This window comes from Saccoglossus kowalevskii, chromosome 4, assembly GCF_978046115.1.
Source record: "Saccoglossus kowalevskii chromosome 4, keSacKowa6.1, whole genome shotgun sequence".
Lineage (NCBI taxonomy): Eukaryota > Metazoa > Hemichordata > Enteropneusta > Harrimaniidae > Saccoglossus > Saccoglossus kowalevskii.
Genome location: NC_140644.1, coordinates 15,708,416 through 15,729,315, shown reverse-complemented (window position 1 = coordinate 15,729,315; position 20,900 = coordinate 15,708,416). Strand labels below are relative to the sequence as shown.

Genomic DNA, 20,900 nt, shown 5'->3' with positions numbered 1-20,900 from the left:
TCGGCTGGTATCTAGTGTAAGAAATAGACAAGGGATGAAGGCTCCAGTCAGCTCACATTTTTTAAACTCGAAAAAACAGACGAAAAGAATGAAAAGTAAAATATAAAAAAAATACCAGGTTGAAGAATATTAGTTGCTTTTTCAAATTTCGCCAAAGCCCTACCTACATTTTACCGATATCTGCAGAATAAATCAAGAAAACTACACAAATTTACTCCATTTAGGAATTCCTAACGGTTTGTCCGAACGCACGGCACAGTTGGAGGCGTGGCCTGTTCAGCATTTGTCAACAACCAATCACAAGACTGGTTACGAACCACATCGAGGTCACGACTCGGTTAGCCTTGCTCAACTGGTTCGTAACCAGTCTTGTGATTGGTTGTTGACAAATGCTGAACAGGCCACGCCTCCAACGGTGTCGTGCGTACGGACTTACCGTTAGGAATTCCTAAATGGAGTCAATTTGTGTAGTTTTCTTGATTTATTCTGCAGATATCGGTAAAATGTAGGTAAGGCTTTGGCGAAATTCGAAGGAGCAACTAATATTCTTCAACCTGGTATTTTTTTTAGATTTTATTTTTTATTTTTTTCGTCTGTTTTTTCGAGTTTAAAAAATGTGAGCTGGCTGGAGCCTTCATCCCTTGTCTATTTCTTACACTAGATACCAGCCGATACCCCCCCCCCCCCCGCTCATAGAGACTGTGTATTACAGTTGATTATAGTTCCTGGGCTCCCTGTGGGTCAATCACATCACTACGCACGGCCATTTTCTTGTACCTGTTACATCTGAAAACGAACTACAAAAAGTGGAAAAAAACGTATGTGACATCCGAACTATTTATTAATGTCAGACCTCAGTAAAAACGTAAATACGAACCATTTTATCGCGGACTATGTTTTGCAAGGTAATGTTACTGTAGTGAAATGGCGCACGTGATACACTAAAACTTGGAAGAAAAAACGTTCTGTTATCGTATATAGTTGGGAAAGAAACATTAAAGACTAATTTTACTGAAAAGAGTTTCCTAACATTTTCGTTCATCTTGTATTCTGGTGAATATTTCAATACTATTTCTGGCTTGATCGGGTTCGATTTTGCGCGTCTAACAGCAATAGAACACAAAGGTTCTAGTAAGTTTATAAAGTTAGTCATTTATAGTAGAAACTAATGCTTTGGCATGTAGGAAAGGAATGCACTTTTCTAGCGCAAGTCATGTATATTTTAATCTAATTAACGGAACATTTTATTCGAAGTCGGGGCGTGAAACGTCTTATTAAAGTGATTAAAGTAACCAAGTGACTTACGCATATGACTTTGTTAACCGACGGGGTCTTGTAGTTCTAACACATTCGAATATGCAAATGAGTTCGATGCAAAGCTGCTTTGTGCAGTGATGATAAGTAACGCGCATCGAACTGTGCGGAGTTCGTGGGTCCAGGTTTCACAGCTCGGGACAGTGGCAGGCAGAGCCCGGGAGACAGAGCCTTTGGAGACCGAGATGTAGTACCACACTGTGACGGCACCCATACGTTTTAGACGTGTTCTAAAAAGAGGAATGAACACAAACGTTGGTGTTGCTGTCGTGTCAGCAAATACGAGCCCTAGGACTACATCCGAGCAATTCACATTCAAGGATTTGTACACAAAGTTAAGACGAGGCTAGGCTCGTGTACATGGCTGTGTATTGGGTGCCGACAACGTACCAATAAAAACTAGCACCCGTAACAGAGGTATTCCTAACAATTTCTGATTTCTGGTAAATTGAAGTCTTGTATAGTATACATTGTTAAATTACCCAGAATTCTAATAAATATAACTTAGTATCAACATTTCTCACCATCTGGCAGCAAAGTTCCCGTAATTCTTCATATAATACAGCACTGCTGCATTTGCTAATAAACAACAGTATTCTGCATTTTAAAACTTGAGGGCAGCGGTCATTAATGAGAGACGGTAACTCCAGGCCTGTGTAACTCAGTAACTAATTCACGGGCAGGTCATTGACGCAGCAGAAAATCATAAATTGCTATAGTGACCTTGAAACACATCTTACTATATTACTTTATTGGTTCATATAAAGAATACTTTTTTTTTGACGATACACACCTTGTTAACTTCCAATTATTAAACATGTTTACAAATAAGAAAATTGTGAGCCATATTCCTATCCTTTTCCACCAGGTACAAAGCCACACGACTTGACCAGGACCTAGTCACATATATCTTACTATTACCAGAGATACCATCATGTGGGAAGGGAAAAAAGGGCTTGTCAACTTGACTTGTGTAATCTTGTTTCCATATTTGGGCAAAGGAGCTAATGCCCATCTCGAGGTCAGTCGTTTTTTAATGGTGAACAAGGCACTCGTTTGGCTTTGTCAAGATAACCTTTGCCCCAGGAGAATTAGCTCACATGTGAGGTGGATAGGAGGTGCCTTGCACAACTGAGTATATATGGTAGTTTTGCTGGAGCAGTACAAGCAAGTTGCTATGGATACAGGTTTTTACAGTTTGTATTTTTTTTTATTTGTAATTTACTTTAAAATTGTAATTTTTCTCTTTATTAAAATTATCAATGAAAGAACAGCTTTCATGAATTATGTTCGGTAATATTTTAAATGTTTACAACAATGACATCACTCTTGGTTGTGACTTGTGAACTTTATTCAACCACTTCACCAGAATTTCATTCAACTCTTTGGGTCTGAAAATAAAAATAATATCAGTTTTGTATAAACCTCCTTTTGAAAACATATGCTGTATCAAATATGATGGTTCACAACGGAATAGTTTAGGTACTTCTGGTATTAATACTGTTTAGCCTTTTCACCACCAGATTTTTTCGCCCAAATTTTTCTGCATTTTTTTTCTCATAATCTTCAATATTTCTGGAAATGAACCATAATTTTGAAGCCAACAGATAAAATTTGAGTTAATTTTCAGTTTTTATGTAAAAAAAATTGGCAATTTTTGTCCCAATTTTCTCAAGGAAAGTGCAGACTATAAACAGAATTATTTTGTGAATTTATAATGAAAAGACAGAATTGGTGGTGAAGAAAAGGCTAGACTTGTTTTTGTTTGAAAATAGATATGATATTTACTTGCAATGAGTTACAAAGAAAATGTTGTAAAACATCTTACTATTTAACTTCATTTGTAACCTGTTTTGTAATCCAAAACCAACTAGTTTATATTCCATTGTTCTTTGAAAAACATAATTAATATTTTCTTGGTGTTTGATGCAACTCGTCTTGGAACATTGGAATGTGATTTTGCATGTTAAAAACACAAAATCACATTTGAATTAAAGAGACATGACATCAAAGAAAATACAACAGCTGCCTGTCGCTGTATTCTCTAGTATTCTGATCAGATGTAAATATTATAAAACAAACAGGATATAAAAAATCAGAAATTAAAAACTTGTCTAAGAAGTAATTTACCATATTTACATAACCACCACGTTCTGACCACTATTTAAAAGTTTGTAAAAGGAAATGTAATAAATTCTTAACTGGGATTTTTTTTCATGAGATTGCATAAGACCAAGAAAAAAAATTGCAGGTGAGAGGCTTTTATTTATTCATTTTTAAAAATTTTTGATTTTTCATGAAAACTCATTTTTGTTGTTGAAAAAAACACCTACAAAATAGCAGATGTGCATGGTGACTATATATATATATTGCAGGTGAGAGGCGGAGGGAAGTCCAGTATGTATATATATATATATATATATATAAACAATATAACAATATATATATAACAATATATTATTTTTCTCAAAACAAATATTGTAATTAATATATTTCAATAAAATTGTAACATACTTTTCCACCATTGTCCAGTGTCCACAATCTAGGTTTGCCCTTGTTAAATTAGGAACCTGAAATAATAGAAATGAAATCGAACAAGTCATGATATGACAGCATTCAATTATACAAAATTATGCCTGAATATTCACAGTAACACATGTGAAGCTTAACCCTAAAATAAAATTTTTCTGGAATTTCTGTTGATATTCAAAGGATTCAAGTATTTGAAATCAGATTGAAATCAGAAATGATGAACATGAAGTGCCCCCCTCATCGATGTTTTACTTATTAACAAAATTCACCCATTCATAACAGAGATTTGTCATCCGAACTACATTACTGTTTGATTTTGGTGTATTTTTACCACTGAATATGCCATCAGGCGGCCATCCTGAAAATGATCACAGATCGATATACATTCAAAAGTATTGCATTTTTTACAAACATGGAAATTATTAATATAAACGCAATAAATACTGAACAAAAAATGTGCAAGACTTGAGCTTATTTTCATTCCTTATAAACTAGAACACTTACCCATGGTTCCATAAGTTGACTTGATTTTGGTGTTAGCACCATATCAAATGAAGCTGTCACCATCAAAGCAGGAGCTAAGATCTGAACAGAGATACAAACATTTAGTAACACGATCGGTAATAATTAGCAATTTCATTCTTGAGCTACACTATTTAAAAGAAATGTACATTTAACAATTTGGCAGTTAAAGTAATATAATGTACAGCTTTCAACCTCAAAATCCATCAAATCCGGAAAAAACAATGGAGAAACTAAAATGAAGGAAATATGGATTTCATCAATTATTGATCAGTATCTACTTGTCCTCTCCAGTACCATTTATTATTATAATCATAATTTATTTATCTTATGCACTAAGGCCAATTGAAAAGAAAAGTAATGATTGTTGTTGTTTTTCATATTTTTTTCAAAAATTTGTATATAATTGTTTCTTTTTATTTATAAAAATATTTTAGTTTTTGGACTGCATCCAGACGGGGACTAAAAAGCATTGAAAATGAACAGTTTGGTATTAGCAGTAAAGGGTTTCAATGTTCAGTACAAGTCACATGTACCTGTCCACCAAAGATGTGGATTAACAAACCTAAATGACCACCAGTTGGCCATTTTTTTTTCTGAATTTGAAACAAACAACAATTATGATGTGCATAATCATGATACAAAGTTTGAATGACTTGCCCTGATCATCTCAGAGAAACAGCTTCTGAGAAATTTTAACTATCAGAAGTTAGCAATTTTGAGGACTAAAATAGCCACCAGTCAGCTATAATTGATCACATGGTGAATAAAATCAATGTGCATATGCGAGTCATGATACAGGAACTATAAATAGCTGAATGAATGAGTACCTTCCTGTGTGGTACACTGCATCGCCATTTCCAGTTTTCTTCTACTGAACGATACCAGTTCAAGGGACCTCTGCAAAAAACAAAACACAAAATATCAGTAAAGAGAAAAATCACTGCATATAGTTTGCCTACCAGTGTTGCCATATACACATAGAACATAAAGTATGAGGGTTTGTGTTTTCATTACTCACCTGAATCCTGATTTCTTGAATTGCTCCACGTAATAATCCAAATCTTGTCGAGTCATACTTTGTGGACATGGTGGGTTGTCAGGGAAATCAACTAATATACCACCTATAATAAAATTGGCATTGTCTTTTTATTACCGATATATATATATTTAATATTATTATTTTTTTTTCATAATGAGCAAAATTGTAATAGACCATTTTCTGTTCATTACGAGATTGTGTGAAATCAATTGTAAACAGGACAAACAATGGTCATGAGCATAGAATACGAGAAAGTATTTTTCATGTATTTCCATACTTAATAATGTGCTATACACATTTGAATTTACCCTGGTACTGTAAAATCCGTATTAAAAGCCATGGCTTCTATTAAAATGGTACAATACAACACAGGGGATGCAGCTTCTATTATCTACACATATGAAAAATGATGAATTTTTGGTTCTCAATTATTCAAAAAGAATGGGTGTGGCTTCTATTAGAGATGCGGCTTTTAATACAGATTTTATGATAGTATGTATCTCAATTACATATTACCTCTCTTAAAGATCGGCAATTTGACATTGAGTAATAAAGTGGATCAAAGAAAGCTTAGAAAGAACTCCCGCGTGCTGAGAGAATTGAATACACATTAAAAATTAATTCAAAATTACTTGTACTTGAGATATTGATGGAATAGCTGAAAACTAATTATGTAAATCAGGTAACTGATATGAACAGATTTGAGTGTAAAACTAATAAGGCCTGCGTAATGTGTACCAAGTTTCATTGAAATGTGATTAGAACAAAAAAACTATGAATTATTATTAGAGAATTAATATGAACAAATTTCAACCCAAAATTAATCGGGCCTGTCTATTGTCCTAGAGCATTTATGTAGCAAATTTTATTCAAATGTGATGATTAGTAATTGAGATATCAGTGTTAATTAATTATTTTAATTAAGTGATTAATAAGCATAAATATTTACCAAAAACTAATTGGGTCTCTGCATAGTCCTAGGTTCATTGAAATGTGATGATGAATACTCTATAAAAGTTTCAATAAAATCCAGTTAGTGGTTCTTTATATATCAGTGGAACATTCATGGAAAAAATTAACTAATTATGCAAATTAGGTAATTAATATCCACAATTATTTACCCTAAAACTAATCAGGTCTCTGCATAGTCCTAGAGGATCTATGTAGCAAGTCTCATCGAAATATGATGATCAGTACTCGAGTTATCAGGCGAAAAGCTGAAATTTTACTAATTATGCTAATGAGGTGATTAATATGCAGTGTCCTATGACATCTATGTACCAAGTTTTATTGAAATGTGATGATTACTACTTAAAATATCAAAAGCTGAAAATTAATTAATTATGCAAATTAGGTAATTAATATGTACTGATATTACCCTAAAAACTATCAGGTCTGTGCAATGTCCTATGATATCTATGTACCAAGTTTTATTGAAATGTGATGATTAGTACTTGAGATATCAGTGGAAAAGCCAAAAGTTGATTAATCATTATGCAAATTAGGTAATTAATATTGCACAGATTTTTACCCAAAACTAATCAAATCTGTGCATATGTTCAGAGCATCTATGTGCCAAGTTTCATCAAAATCCAATGCGTGGTTCTTTAGATATCAGTGGAACAATCATGGAACAGCTAAAAATCAGCTAATTATCATGCAAATTAGGTAATTAATATGCATGGATATGGTTAAGAGGTAAATTTACAAAATCTACATGTACCAAGTTTCATCCAGAATTTTTTTTAAATAAGGAGTAAATTTTTATGCTGAATAGAAGGTATTTTTATATCATGACTTAGTCGTATATCATAATTTCACATTATTTATATTTGATTGTATTGCAGCACACATTTTCTTTATGGCTCAATTTTAATCTATTTCATTCAAATCACCTGTATGTAAATGATTTTAATACAAGATAGTCACCAATCATTGCTTCCACTCCCTAAAACATTGTTGGATGCATTGACTACATCTAACAGGAACTAAAAAGTACCTGAGAAAACGACAACTGTGTTTTCCTCAAATCTGGTATCTTACGATTGACATTATTAACACCTGATTTACTTTGATCATTCGTTTTGCATTGAAGTATGATTATTATCAGTTTTAAAACATTCAAATCGGCATCCACAGTTTTAGCAAAAATTTCACGCACATGGCAACATTGTTGATTCGGCGGAGCTTTGTAGAAAGTATGCAATTCTGCCCCCAAAAAATACTGTGACAATCAAGTTACCCCCTGGTATGCCAAAGATGGTCATTAAAAAACTAGGTACTCTTGTCCCCCCTCCCCAAAAAATTATATAATCCGAAATTCAAAATTACACAACTAAAAGATTCGTCGATCTAGCAAGCTTTTACTGGGTCAAGCAGCTATCCAATCAAAGACATGGATTCATCACAGGGTAAAGTAGCTATCCAATCAAAGACATGAATTCATCACAGGGTCAAGTAGCTATCCAATCAAAGACATGGATTCATCACAGGGTCAAGTAGCTATCCAATCAAAGACAAGGATTCATCACAGGGTCAAGTAGCTAACCAATCAAAGACATGGATTCATCACAGGGTAAAGTAGCTATCCAATCAAAGACATGAATTCATCACAGGGTCAAGTAGCTATCCAATCAAAGACATGGATTCATCACAGGGTCAAGTAGCTATCCAATCAAAGACATGGATTCATCACAGGGCAAGTAGCTATCCAATCAAAGACATGGATTCATCACAGGGTCAAGTAGCTATCCAATCAAAGACATGGATTCATCACAGGGTCAAGTAGCTATCCAATCAAAGACATGGATTCATCACAGGGTCAAGTAGCTATCCAATCAAAGACATGGATTCATTAGAGGGTAAAGTAGCTATCCAATCAAAGACATGAATTCATCACAGGGTCAAGTAGCTATCCAATCAAAGACATGGATTCATCACAGGGTCAAGTAGCTATCCAATCAAAGACATGGATTCATCACAGGGCAAGTAGCTATCCAATCAAAGACATGGATTCATCACAGGGTCAAGTAGCTATCCAATCAAAGACATGGATTCATCACAGGGTCAAGTAGCTATCCAATCAAAGACATGGATTCATCACAGGGTCAAGTAGCTATCCAATCAAAGACATGGATTCATCACAGGGTAAAGTAGCTATCCAATCAAAGACATGAATTCATCACAGGGTCAAGTAGCTATCCAATCAAAGACATGGATTCATCACAGGGTAAAGTAGCTATCCAATCAAAGACATGGATTCATCACAGGGTCAAGTAGCTATCCAATCAAAGACGTGAATTCAGCATCAGGTCATTCATGGCATCCATCCATGCATACATCAGAATGTCACGTGTTAACATGTTTTGCTTTTTTTTTAAATCACTTGACAAAAATGATATTTGTGCTATGTTTTGCATGAAAAGTGCAAATTAAAAAGACACAAACTTTTTCAAACACATCGAATTGAATAGGTTTAATAATTTTTTTTTCAATTGAATTGGGTGTGTTAGTAGAGTCTGTGAATTAATAGTTTTTAGTGTAGATCAAACTATTGAATGAGAACGCCGCATATGGACAAGAAAACAGTTGATAGCACATGTAAAACCAATGTTAAAAAAAGTGCCATGGCAATGTTTTGGTTCTGCAATCTCCATATTATGACCCATTATCCAAAAAATTGTCCAGGGTGTGTTTCAGATAAATAAAAAAGTTTGTTTTCACATACATACATACATTACATACCTTTTTCCATCACATTAGACGTGACAAATTCCCCAATTTTACCGCTATTTACACCCATTCTAATCTGGAAAAAAAAAAAAACACATATCATTAATCTGTCAGCAGATGCAAAAGAAAAGCTTCAAAGTTTGGATTTTCATTTCTCAGATAAATCTTTGCAACACACTGTTAAAACAGTATGTTGACGCATTGATGTCAGTGATGCGCTGAACATTTGAGCACTTTTCTTTGTTTGTGTCAATTGCAGAACCACTATAACGCATAATAGAATCCTATTAATGAATACAGATTTTCGCAAAGTGCAAAATGTTATTTTTCGTTAAATTATTATTACAATTTAGCAGGAAAAGGATGTGCCTTAAGACATTTATCACAAAAAGCTATACACAATGTTTATAATTTATTTCAACAATGAGCCCTTTCTTATACTTACATATACACATATTATGATCGTTCTAAATTGAGTGTAATTTGCAATGGAATTGAATTCCAAAGAATAATTTAAAAAAAAAATGTACTCACTTTGTCTTCATTACTACTCAGAAAAAATTTCAAACTTCTCTCAATATTCCTTCCAAGTTCAGCTTCTGCCACACCCTACAAAACAGTTAATTATTTTCATTAATACTTTTATTCGACTTGTTATAATTATTCTAATAGCCTACTAACATTCAATGGGGAACAGTTTACTAAAACCTTCACCCCAAACTACATGTACCGTCAGCGCGTCCTCATAGCTGTATTTTGATTATCAGTAATTTGTTATTCCCTTGCCATATCATTTCATCGCACGTAGTTTCCAATGGCAACCAACCTTTTCTCAACTGGTCCACAAACATTAAAGGGCAGTGATCATGGCGCCGCGCATGTGCGACATTTGTTGTTGTTGTGTTGATAAATATTGATTTTCCCAAAATCCAATACACTCTTCTAATGGAAATCACAAGTATGAGATTTGACCTGGACGCGACTTGCACTGATTACCGCCGGTGACTCCTTCGATACCTTCCAATCACCTAAAAAATACCTAATTAAAGCCTAGTAACGTATCATTTTGTACTCGTTGATCTGCACAACGGTCAAAGTCGCCATCTTTGTTTATATGAGACCCATATATTTCGCGCAAGCGTGGCGCGACGACTACCGCCCTTTAAATCATTTGTGTATACCCAATTTGTTATAACTACTTACTGGTTTTTGAAAGTACAGTTGGTAGCTGTAAACACCAGTGCTCTTTTTCAAAGCAACTAAAGGATTGAGGTCTGTCTTCACTGGATACATTGGTGTATTGATGCCTCCTATGGCCCTATAGGAATGCAAGAAATAATTCTCAGCATGAGTAAACCAAAAATATAATAGTTTGACTTAAATACCACAGCAAATTGATTCTCGAACACAGTTTTGTCAAATCTGTTCTCATTAACTTGATACCTCGTTCTGTCAATATAAAATAGCTAACCTCGTTCTATCTAGATAAAATCGCTCACCTCGTTCTGTCTGGATAAAATAGCTTACCTCATTCTGTCTGGATAAAAATGCTTTTAATTATCACATTGTTCTGTCTAAATGAAATCCCTCACCTTGTTCTATCTGAATAAAATAGCTAACCTCGTTCTATCTAGATAAAATCGCTCACCTCGTTCTGTCTGGATAAAATAGCTTACCTCGTTCTGTCTGGATAAAAATGCTTTATCACCTTGTTCTGTCTAAATGAAATCCCTCACCTTGTTCTATCTGAATAAAATGGCTTACCTCGTTCTATCTGGATAAAATAACCCAAGGTTCCATACAACACTACCACCCCAGTCATGACCAAGGAATGTAGCAGAGGATATGCACTGTTAAAAAAAAAACAATTAAATGGGTGGAAACCTTGAATTTCACACATGACATTAGAGATTAAATGCCTTGAAAAACTTAACAAAGTTCCTTGATGTACACTTCCACTTATTTAATGCAGAGATCAATTCCCAACAGTAAGCAGACATTTTACTACATGACAATTCTGAAAAGAATTAATTTTTATGCAAAACAGCGAATTAGTATGCACAGATTGATTTCAAACAATTATCAGTGATCATGCAACTACGCTAACAGCATACACAAGTTTTAATTCATTTAAAAACTTGACGAAAATACTGTAAAGACAGCTATAATTTAAACGGCACTTCACGATATCTACAAAATGTCATCTTTGTGAGTTGCCCCAAAATTATTCAAAACAGCTAGTTGACAGTGAAAAATTAGTATGCAAATGGTTTAATTAAAAAAACACAAACTAATATTAGACATTTATCACAATCAAGGAATTATAAGATAAAGGTATGAAACTTTCATAATCATGTGTAATGCTATGCCATGAAGACCTCACGAAAAGCAAAATGATATTTTTAAATACTTCAAAAGCGGTCTGATTCCATGCATGCCAATCGATTGTAGTTCTAACCAATTGTAGTTCTAGTGTCACAGAACAGTTGACTGCATGAAAATAAAGAAAAGAATTTTGTTGCAATAAAAAAAGCACAACAGTTGCTTTGCAAATACCATGCAGTCCAAGATGAACACAAACCTGGCTGTTCTTTCACAGACTCACTAATTTTCATTGAGATTTTTAGAAATAAATGTTTCTCACAATCTTAATTATTTATCACACACTTATGTACTCTCATATTATGAATCCTTGTCATAACTTGATATGCTTGAAGTAGGTGATATTTGTTACATATTGATTTGTAAAATTTTTATGAAAATAGTACTTTTGATTTGTGTGTACAAATATGAAATATACAACTTACCAGTGCATCCAGTAATGATATGATACTCTATAATAAACAAATAAAACCATGAATAAATTAAAAAAGGAAAAAAAAAACATAAACAATAAATATTCAATTCTCCCATGATGCATTCTAGTAAGGGTATCATACTCTATAATAAAAGAATAAATCAATAAATAAATTAACAAAGAAAAACTGTACACTATGAATATTCCCTTCTCCCATAATGCATTGCAGTGTAATTTTAATTCACTGACCTCGCAGAGTTGTTGCTGTGTATATTTCTCAATTTCTGAAAAAAACACAATAATTTTTGTAATAGTTAATAAATCAGCTTGCTCAGTTTAAAACATAGCGTAACTATTACAAACTTGCCCAGTGAACATTACAAATATAGTACCTAGCATGTGATGTCTTTAAATTTCCCATATGATCATGTGACCGCCAATTTGTGTCCATCTTTTTGTTGACAACCATTCACACCTTCATGTCACTGTATGTTGCATAGTGCACAGATACGAAATAATAAAAAATAGTGTTGTTTTAACAATATTAGGTTCTTTTTTTGTGGGAATATTTGTTATGCAGCATGTACAAATAGACCATTCAATTTTAGAACTGACACTGAATAAATGAAAATTGATTGTTTCCGTGGCAGCCATACAGTGACATGTGATTTGGCTGTTGAGGCAGCAAACGTTAAATGTTCGTTTGAATGTCCTGCCATTAAAACAGCTTGTGATTGCATACAGTACAACAAAAAACAAACAAACACATCCCACAACTATACCTCACTGTCCATGCAATGGTAAAAAACAAAGTCGTCAATTTTTAAAAAAAAGATTTAGGATAAGATCTTGTTTGATGATCTTCATGTTTTGCATGTCATTGTTGAATAAAAATGCAGACTTGAATTCAGAGAGAAGTGGTGCATGACATTTTGTCATTAAAACCATCTTGTTGAAAGAACAAAAAAAATAACTGACAGAAGTATATATGATAATAGGTGATTTTCCGAACAATTGCGAGATCTCGCGAGATGCATGAAAGACGCGCGTCGAACGTCTGCCGCAAAAATCGAACGATTTGATTTTGAACTAGAATTTCTTTATTTCGCAGCTTACATTGACCGGCCGATCTTCGACAGAGGAATATTGCTTCCGAATACCCTCACTTAATCGAAATTGCCTATCATCGAATGTGGACAGCACATTATTAAGCATGGAAATGTCCCCGAAATACTTTCGCATTTGTCGAATCCCACGTGATGTTTGACGCGACTACGACGCTATGACCTTTGTTTGTCCTGTTTTTACGTTCGATTTCACGCATAACGCGTGATTCTCGCAGTGTACGGAAAATGGTCTATTACTGGGGACACTTTCAGGACCGTCTTTGAAGTGAGCCTGAGTTGGCACGATTCAAGCTTAGTTTGTCAGTGTGCAGAGTCAAAGTGACCAGTGACCCAGTTAAGAAAAGGAGAAATAATGGACACAGAAATGCAATCAATCAGGTGATTTTCTGTTCAATTGTGAGATCTCGCGAGTTGTGTGAAAGACGTGTGCTGAACGCCTGCCGCAAAAATCGAACGACTTGATTTTAAACTCAAATTTCTTTATTTCGTAGCTAACATCGAAAGGCCGATCTTCGACAGGGGAATATTACTTCATCAAAATTAACCATTTATTAATTTTACGTTCGATTTCATGCATAATGCGGGATCTCGCAGTGAGTGAGAAAAATGGTCTACTGCTTAGTGATTACAAATTTTGCTTAGTAAAGGTAAATTCAGTAATGAGAATCTATCAATTGGATCTATCACACATGACATATGATAGATGTAGAGGATTCCCAATGGTTCAAAGAGTCAAAACCACTTATGTAAATGATATGCAAATGAGTACCTGGAGGGCTTGACGAATCACCATATCCTAACATGTCAGGTACAATCACTCTATAACCAGCTAATACTAGTGGCAAAATCTACAGTAATAATAAAAAAATAGAACTAAATGAGTACCAGTACAATGTAAAGGTAGTTATGGCAACCAATAATAAAACACAATACAGATTGAATTATATTGATTTCCACACTTTTTCAGATCTAATCAATTGTACAAGTTATAATATGGTATATTTCTGTGAACTGAATGCTTCTTAGTTACTGAATTATAAATTTGTTTTAAATTTAATATGACTGAGAGAATCGTGGTGTATGTTGTTTTCCAACATTTCAACATATTTTATTCCCCATTTGTAAAGACCAGCTTTTTGTGATGATGCAAATTCACTTCTGACTATAACTCACCTGGTATCGCCAGGCAAACCAACATTCCGGGAAACCATGAACACACAATACCACAGGCCCTTCTCCCATGTCAACATAATGTATACGATGTCCCGCCTACAAAACATACAGTTATAGCTGCGTTAAAGTACCAATGTCATTGCTAGGTGTTGTGGTTGATAAGGATTCCGTACGGCTTATACGACACATACAATTATAATAGTTATTTATGAAACATGCACTGCTTGAAGACTTCATCATGCACTTTGGTTGTAACATACTAAAGCATAGGATGGTTTGTCTTTATTGTTAGTTTGTTATTCCCTCACCCTCTCTCTTATTTTATCACCCCTTATACATTGGTTGTAACATACAAAAGCATAGGATGGTTTGTCTATATTATTAATTTATTATTCCCTCACCCTCTCTCTCATGTTATCACCCCTTATACATTGGTTGTAACATATACCAAAGCATAGGATGGTTTGTTTTTATTATTAATTTGTTATTTCCTCACCCTCTCTCTCATGTTATCACCCCTTATACATAGGTTGTAACATATACCAAAGCAATAGAATGGTTTGTCTTTATTATTAATTTGTTATTCCCTCACCCTCTCTCTCATTTTATCACCCCTTATACATTGGTTGTAACATACAAAAGCATAGGATGGTTTGTCTTTATTATTAATTTGTTATTCTCCCACCCTCTCTCTTATTTTATCTTCCCTTATACATTGGTTGTAACATACCAAGGCATAGGATGGTTTGTTTTTATTATTAATTTGTTATTCCCTCACCCTCTCTCTCATTTTATCACCCCTTATACATTGGTTGTAACATACCAAAGCATAGGATGGTTTGTCTTTATTATTAATTTGTTATTCTCCCACCCTCTCTCTTATTTTATCTTCCCTTATACATTGGTTGTAACATACCAAGGCATAGGATGGTTTGTCTTTATTATTAATTTGTTATTCTCCCACCCTCTCTCTTATTTTATCTTCCCTTATACATTGGTTGTAACATACCAAGGCATAGGATGGTTTGTCTTTATTATTAATTTGTTATTCCCTCACCTTCTCTCTTATTTTATCTTCCCTTATACATTGGTTGTAACATATACCAAAGCAATAGAATGGTTTGTTTTTATTATTTATTTGTTATTCCCTCACCCTCTTTCATATTTTATCACCCCTTATACATTGGTTGTAACATACTAAAGCATAGGATGGTTTGTCTTTATTATTAATTTGTTATTCTCCCACCCTCTCTCTTATTTTATCTTCCCTTATACATTGGTTGTAACATACTAAAGCATAGGATGGTTTGTCTTTATTATTAATTTGTTATTCTCCCACCCTCTCTCTTATTTTATCTTCCTTTATACATTGGTTGTAACATACTAAAGCATAGGATGGTTTGTCTTTATTATTAATTTGTTATTCCCTCACCCTCTCTCTCACGTTATCACCCCTTATACATTGGTTGTAACATATACCAAAGCAATAGAATGGTTTGTCTTTATTATTAATTTGTTATTCCCTCACCCTCTCTCTCACGTTATCACCCCTTATACATTGGTTGTAACATATACCAAAGCAATAGAATGGTTTGTTTTTATTATTAATTTGTTATTCCCTCACCCTCTCTTTCATGTTATCACCCCTTAAGTTATACATTGGTTGTAACATATACGAAAGCATAGGATGATTTGTCTTTACTATTAATTTGTTATTCCCTCACCCTCTCTTTCATTTCATCAATCCTTACCTTGGTTGTAACATAGGAGTGGACAATTTTATCCGGTGACACTGCAGGTGGAAACTGTTCTTCGAAAACCTGTCAAAAAGAAGAGTTTGGTAGAAAATCTTAATTAATTTTAAGCACCTTGCATAATGATGTACATGTTGCAATAATTACTGAACTGCAGAAGCTAGCTATAATAGTATCTAATGACTGCGCCCTCACAGTGACTAGATAGACATATGTAAGCTGAATAAGAACAATATAAAATATTTATATTTTATATTAGCCATTTTGTTGTTGTTTCATGATTGGTCAACTGTATTAACAGGTACAATGTTGTTATAAAAACAACACTGCCTTAATTTCTATCACTTACGTTAATACCTGTAGCATCTTTCAAGTCTTGTAATGCTTTAGTTGTGTCCACTACCTTAATTGTCTGTATACCCATCTTCTTTGCTGATTTCAAATTACTACCGATATCATCCAGAAAAACAGCCTAAACATGTAATAAATTAACAAAGAAGTCTCAAATGAACTAATTTCAATCAAATAACCATTAGTGAGATGATTATTCCATGACTGATATTTATAGCCATTCAGTGTGCTGAACATAATTAAACTACCGGTATGGTAATATTGCCATGTGAAATCTAACCAGACACTCATAACTGTTCTCAGACCCTAAATTTGACTTCGGTTTAGTTCATCATCATTACTTGTGCCGCAATAAATCCAAGCTTTATATCACTCACGCTTCATTCCAAATGCATTATGGGATAGTTTTGTGACTCACTTCCGGCCCGCAGTTGCGAGAATTCCCATACCCCAGAAACGATGAGATCATAAGATTCTTATAAATCCAGATTGCAATTAAAAAAAATAAAGCCCTCCATAAATTAATAATGCATTTTTTCTTATTAACTTTCATCTGTGGAGGCTTTAAGCATGTATGTAGTAAAATATATGTTATATAAATTAATATTTACCTCTGACGGCTGAATACCCATGGTGTCACATGCTAACTGATATATGTCAGGTGATGGTTTCCTGATACCGACTCGACAAGATTCGATGACATGATGAGATATATGTCTTAACAGATGTAGTAAGCTATAAAAACTGCGATTGGAATTATTATTTAGTGCAGTTGTATCATCTATGCTATTATTGGTTAAGATACAAATTGTGTAGCCTATAAATGGAAAAATAAATAACTGTTACTTAATTCATTTATGCTATGGTCTGAAAATTATTTACTGGGTGGTTTCAGAGAAGTCTAGAATTATACACCAGGTGGTTTCAGAGAAGTTTGAAAATTATACAATGAGTACCGGGGGTAGTTTTACAGAAGTCTAAGAATTATACACTGCACGGTTTCAGAGCCTGAAATTATACAGTGGGTGGTTTCAGAGAAGTCTGAAAAGTATATACTGAGTAGTTTTACAAAAGTCTAATAATTATACACCGGGTGGTTTCAGAGAAGTCTGAAAAGTATATACTGAGTAGTTTTACAAAAGTCTAATAATTATACACCGGGTGGTTTCAGAGAAGTCTGAAAAGTATATACTGAGTAGTTTTACAAAAGTCTAAGAATTATACACCGGGTGGTTTCAGAGAAGTCTGAAAAGTATACACTGAGTAGTTTTACAGAAGTCTAAGAATTATACACCGGGTGGTTTCAGAGAATTCTGAAAAGTATACACTGAGTAGTTTTACAGAAAGCATAATTGAAATAATGTTTCCATACTGTCCAAAAAACTGCAACTCACCATGTTTTCGTAATGCTAATATAGCATTTATCATCGGCAAGACAACTGTACAAGAGGCCCCCATGTTTTCATACAAAATATCTGGGTCAAATGTTGAAAGAAGATTAATATTCATTTCCTTTGCAGCTTTTTCAACTTCTTTTTTATATTCACTACAGAACTGAATAGAAATATATTAGATAGAGGATCTCAATCAAGTGGTTGAGTAATATAGGATTTATTGAACGAATGTAGCAATTTAATAAATTCGATATCACACAGTCTTGAATTGGAGACCCTATTTAAATATGTCAATTGTAGTTTAGTATGACATCAGTAGAGTTATTATATTAAAAATACAATCATATTGGAAAATGACTCACTTCTGTTCTTGTCAGTTCACCTCGTTCCATCCGACGAAATGCATTGTCGTCCCCTCCCATTACCATAACACCTTCAAGGAAATTACTATATGAAGGGAAAAATGATTAGCCACAGTAATATTTTTTAGAAGCATCTGCTTTTGTTTATCCTGATATCTTTTAGTGAGTGCTGACATATGCTATTTGCCATCTAGACCAATATTCCAGGTTTGGGACTGTGTGTCAGGACTGTGTGACCATTCTCCTATCATAATTGCATTATGGCATTTAAATTAAGTATTCTGGCATCAACCAGGCACTGTGAAACCCAAGCACATTAAAGCGTGATGATCGTCAAGCAGCGCGTGTTCGAATTTCATGTAAATAAACAATTTTACACGCATTGTATACGTCGCTATAGAGTCCCATATTGAACAGGACGTGGCACAACGACTGCCACCCTTTAAGCAAGGTGAATGAATCTCTGCCAGTGGTGTTGGTCTTCCAGTTGAGTCTGTATAGCTCACTTACCTACGGTCAACTGACGCCATTGTTTGGCTATCCACGAAGGATTTACGATGTGTTAAATGTTCGACCCCCTCGATTCGAGCTCTGGAGTACCAATCATAATTTTGATGTAAAAATCAATATGCTATTGCCATGGTAACAAATTTGGTGTAAGCAAACAATGTACTGTATTTTATTTATTCAACCTAAATGACAGAAGTATATGTCTATAGTCAAAATGTCATATTTTATATAGACATAGTTAAACTACAAATGTGTGAGAATATAGCTGCAAATATTTTTGTTATAATATATGCTACTACATACATTGCTGACAAATGTTGATGCATATTTGTACAAATCTTTTTTTCTTCATGTTTGCCATTACTGTACTACACATTAATTAAACATTTTAGGTATGAATCCCCTCAAATAGTTGTAGATTAGCATCTTATGAGGATCACATGATTTCACCAATTTTTGTTGCTTCCATGTGTTGAAGCAAAGTGAACTATACATAATATTCATAAACTTTAATATGGGTAATGTAATTTTTATGATATTGTTCCAAAAATATGTCTTATTTGGAGAAAACTGAAAGAATCCAAATAATCCACATTCCCCCTAACCTTTACATCACCAGACTTATTTACCCAAATTTTTCTGCACTTTTTTCTTAAAATTCTTCTGAAAATAAGCCCTAATTTTGCAACCAATAGTCAAAATTTCGAGTTAATTTTCAGTTTTTACTAAAAAAAATATTGGCTAATTTTGTCTTAATCATTTGAAGGAAAGTGCAGACTACAAACGGGACTATTTTGTGAATTTGTGATGAAAAAAGAGAACTGGTGGTGAAACGGTTAAAGTTCTGCTCTGCTGTCACACAGGACTATTCAAATTTCAGTCTTTTTGTTTTCTTTACATAATTATCATTGTTAATAATAAAATAAATCTTGGTATCATCTTAGTTGACTTTAGACTTTCTGAATTCCCTCCTACACCAACAATGCTAGACAATAATGCCCATGGCCTTGATGTTAGTGTGCCTCTAAATGGGATAACCCTTACAGATAGGACAATAATGTCATTCATCAAGTGCAAAATACACCACTACAGACTAAATGAATTAACTATATACTGTTTGTACATCCTGTATAACAATTAATGAATAACCTTAGTAAACACAAAGACCTATTAAAATCAGTGAGGATCATAGGGTATGGGTCGGTTCATATTTATTTTTAGAAGTTAGGGATGAACCATTAGTAACTCCAGGGGGGGTAGAGAAAATTTAGCTGGGCAGGGTATTTGTTTCCCTTGCATTGACTTGACTAATAACCAGAGATTCAGTGAGAATTGTATTTCAGATAAATCTATTTTTTCATCAAGAGTTTGCCATTTATACAGAACCTCAGTCCCTCAGTCCTGTTGAGGGACTGTGTACCAATTAATGAGTCCAAAGTGGTAGGAAGAAACAGAAAGTTGAAATAATATTTTTGTTTTAATTGAGATGTGGGAATAATAAAACATAATTGTTCAGCGTAACAGAGATTTAAACTCACTGATATACTGTGACCCAGTTCGTGAAATCAGGTACTCTGTGAACCATTGCTACCATAACAGTACTGTGAAATACTTTATTTTCACTGAAGCAATAATTCAGTGAAAATTAAATTCAAGCGAATATACCTTTTTTTTTCTATATTTTACATTCAAGTGAAAATGAATTCCATACAAAATACCCAAAAAGTCTTCTCAGCGAAAATTATTCCAGCTAAAATAAAGTATTTTAAAGTAGTAGCTGGTTTGATAAGTTTTTCAAAAAGCTGAAACAATCAGAATTGTCTTCAAGTGTGAATAATGTTTTTTGGCCGTTGAGTTTTAATTTCTCATAAAGTCGATAAGTCGATAAGACTACAAGGACTGACATTGCAACATTGTTTGACGCCTCCAGTCGTTTTGACTTCGTACGAGTAATGCACTCACCTGGGAAGGCCAAGAGACTTTCCGTATTTCATAATTCCCGACTGTGGTGGCGTTATGATGACTCCGCCGATGTCAAATATTACAGCTTTCTTTTTTGTCATCTCAGAACAATGCTTTCTGCAAATATCAACTCCGTGAGTGTCCAATGACGACCTCAATGACGGCACAAACCTTTGCCGAAGTCCAAATGTGTTGATGGTCGAACGAAACCGGGCGTGAAGCAACAAGGCGCGGACCTTGACAGTATACATCGGACTTCGAGCTTCTGATCACATCTTCGATAGTTGGATAGTAAATAGCGCCACCGCAAGAAGAAAGGTCAGCTCAA

At 34.1% G+C, this 20,900-nt stretch overlaps 1 protein-coding gene across 1 annotated transcript; it reads right to left on the bottom strand.

The window, feature by feature from the left end:
• Positions 1-2,502: 2,502 nt before the first annotated feature.
• LOC100367532 (bifunctional epoxide hydrolase 2-like) lies at positions 2,503-20,897 on the bottom strand. The gene is made up of 19 exons (XM_085498262.1): positions 20,573-20,897; positions 18,101-18,185; positions 17,739-17,898; positions 16,956-17,161; positions 16,343-16,465; positions 15,991-16,059; positions 14,240-14,335; positions 13,836-13,914; positions 12,189-12,223; positions 11,950-11,976; positions 10,907-10,992; positions 10,346-10,460; positions 9,677-9,751; positions 9,155-9,218; positions 5,390-5,492; positions 5,199-5,268; positions 4,351-4,431; positions 3,829-3,884; positions 2,503-2,705 (listed from the first exon to the last, which is right to left on the bottom strand). The coding sequence occupies exons 1-19, from the start codon at positions 20,821-20,823 to the stop codon at positions 2,624-2,626; spliced, it is 1,863 nt and encodes a 620-aa protein (XP_085354388.1). The 5' UTR covers positions 20,824-20,897; the 3' UTR covers positions 2,503-2,623.
• Positions 20,898-20,900: the final 3 nt, after the last annotated feature.

What these genes read in the sequence shown, in the direction of transcription:
- LOC100367532 (XM_085498262.1), bottom strand. Translation starts at nt 20,823, where the DNA reads ATGTATACTGTCAAGGTCCGCGCCTTGTTGCTTCACGCCCGGTTTCGT. An exon ending in AAGTCTCTTGGCCTTCCCAG is followed by an intron (nt 18,186 to 20,572) that starts GTGAGTGCATTA and finishes CCCTTCATATAG; the next exon opens with TAATTTCCTTGAAGGTGTTA. An exon ending in GCAGTGTACCACACAGGAAG is followed by an intron (nt 4,432 to 5,198) that starts GTACTCATTCAT and finishes ATCTCTGTTCAG; the next exon opens with ATCTTAGCTCCTGCTTTGAT.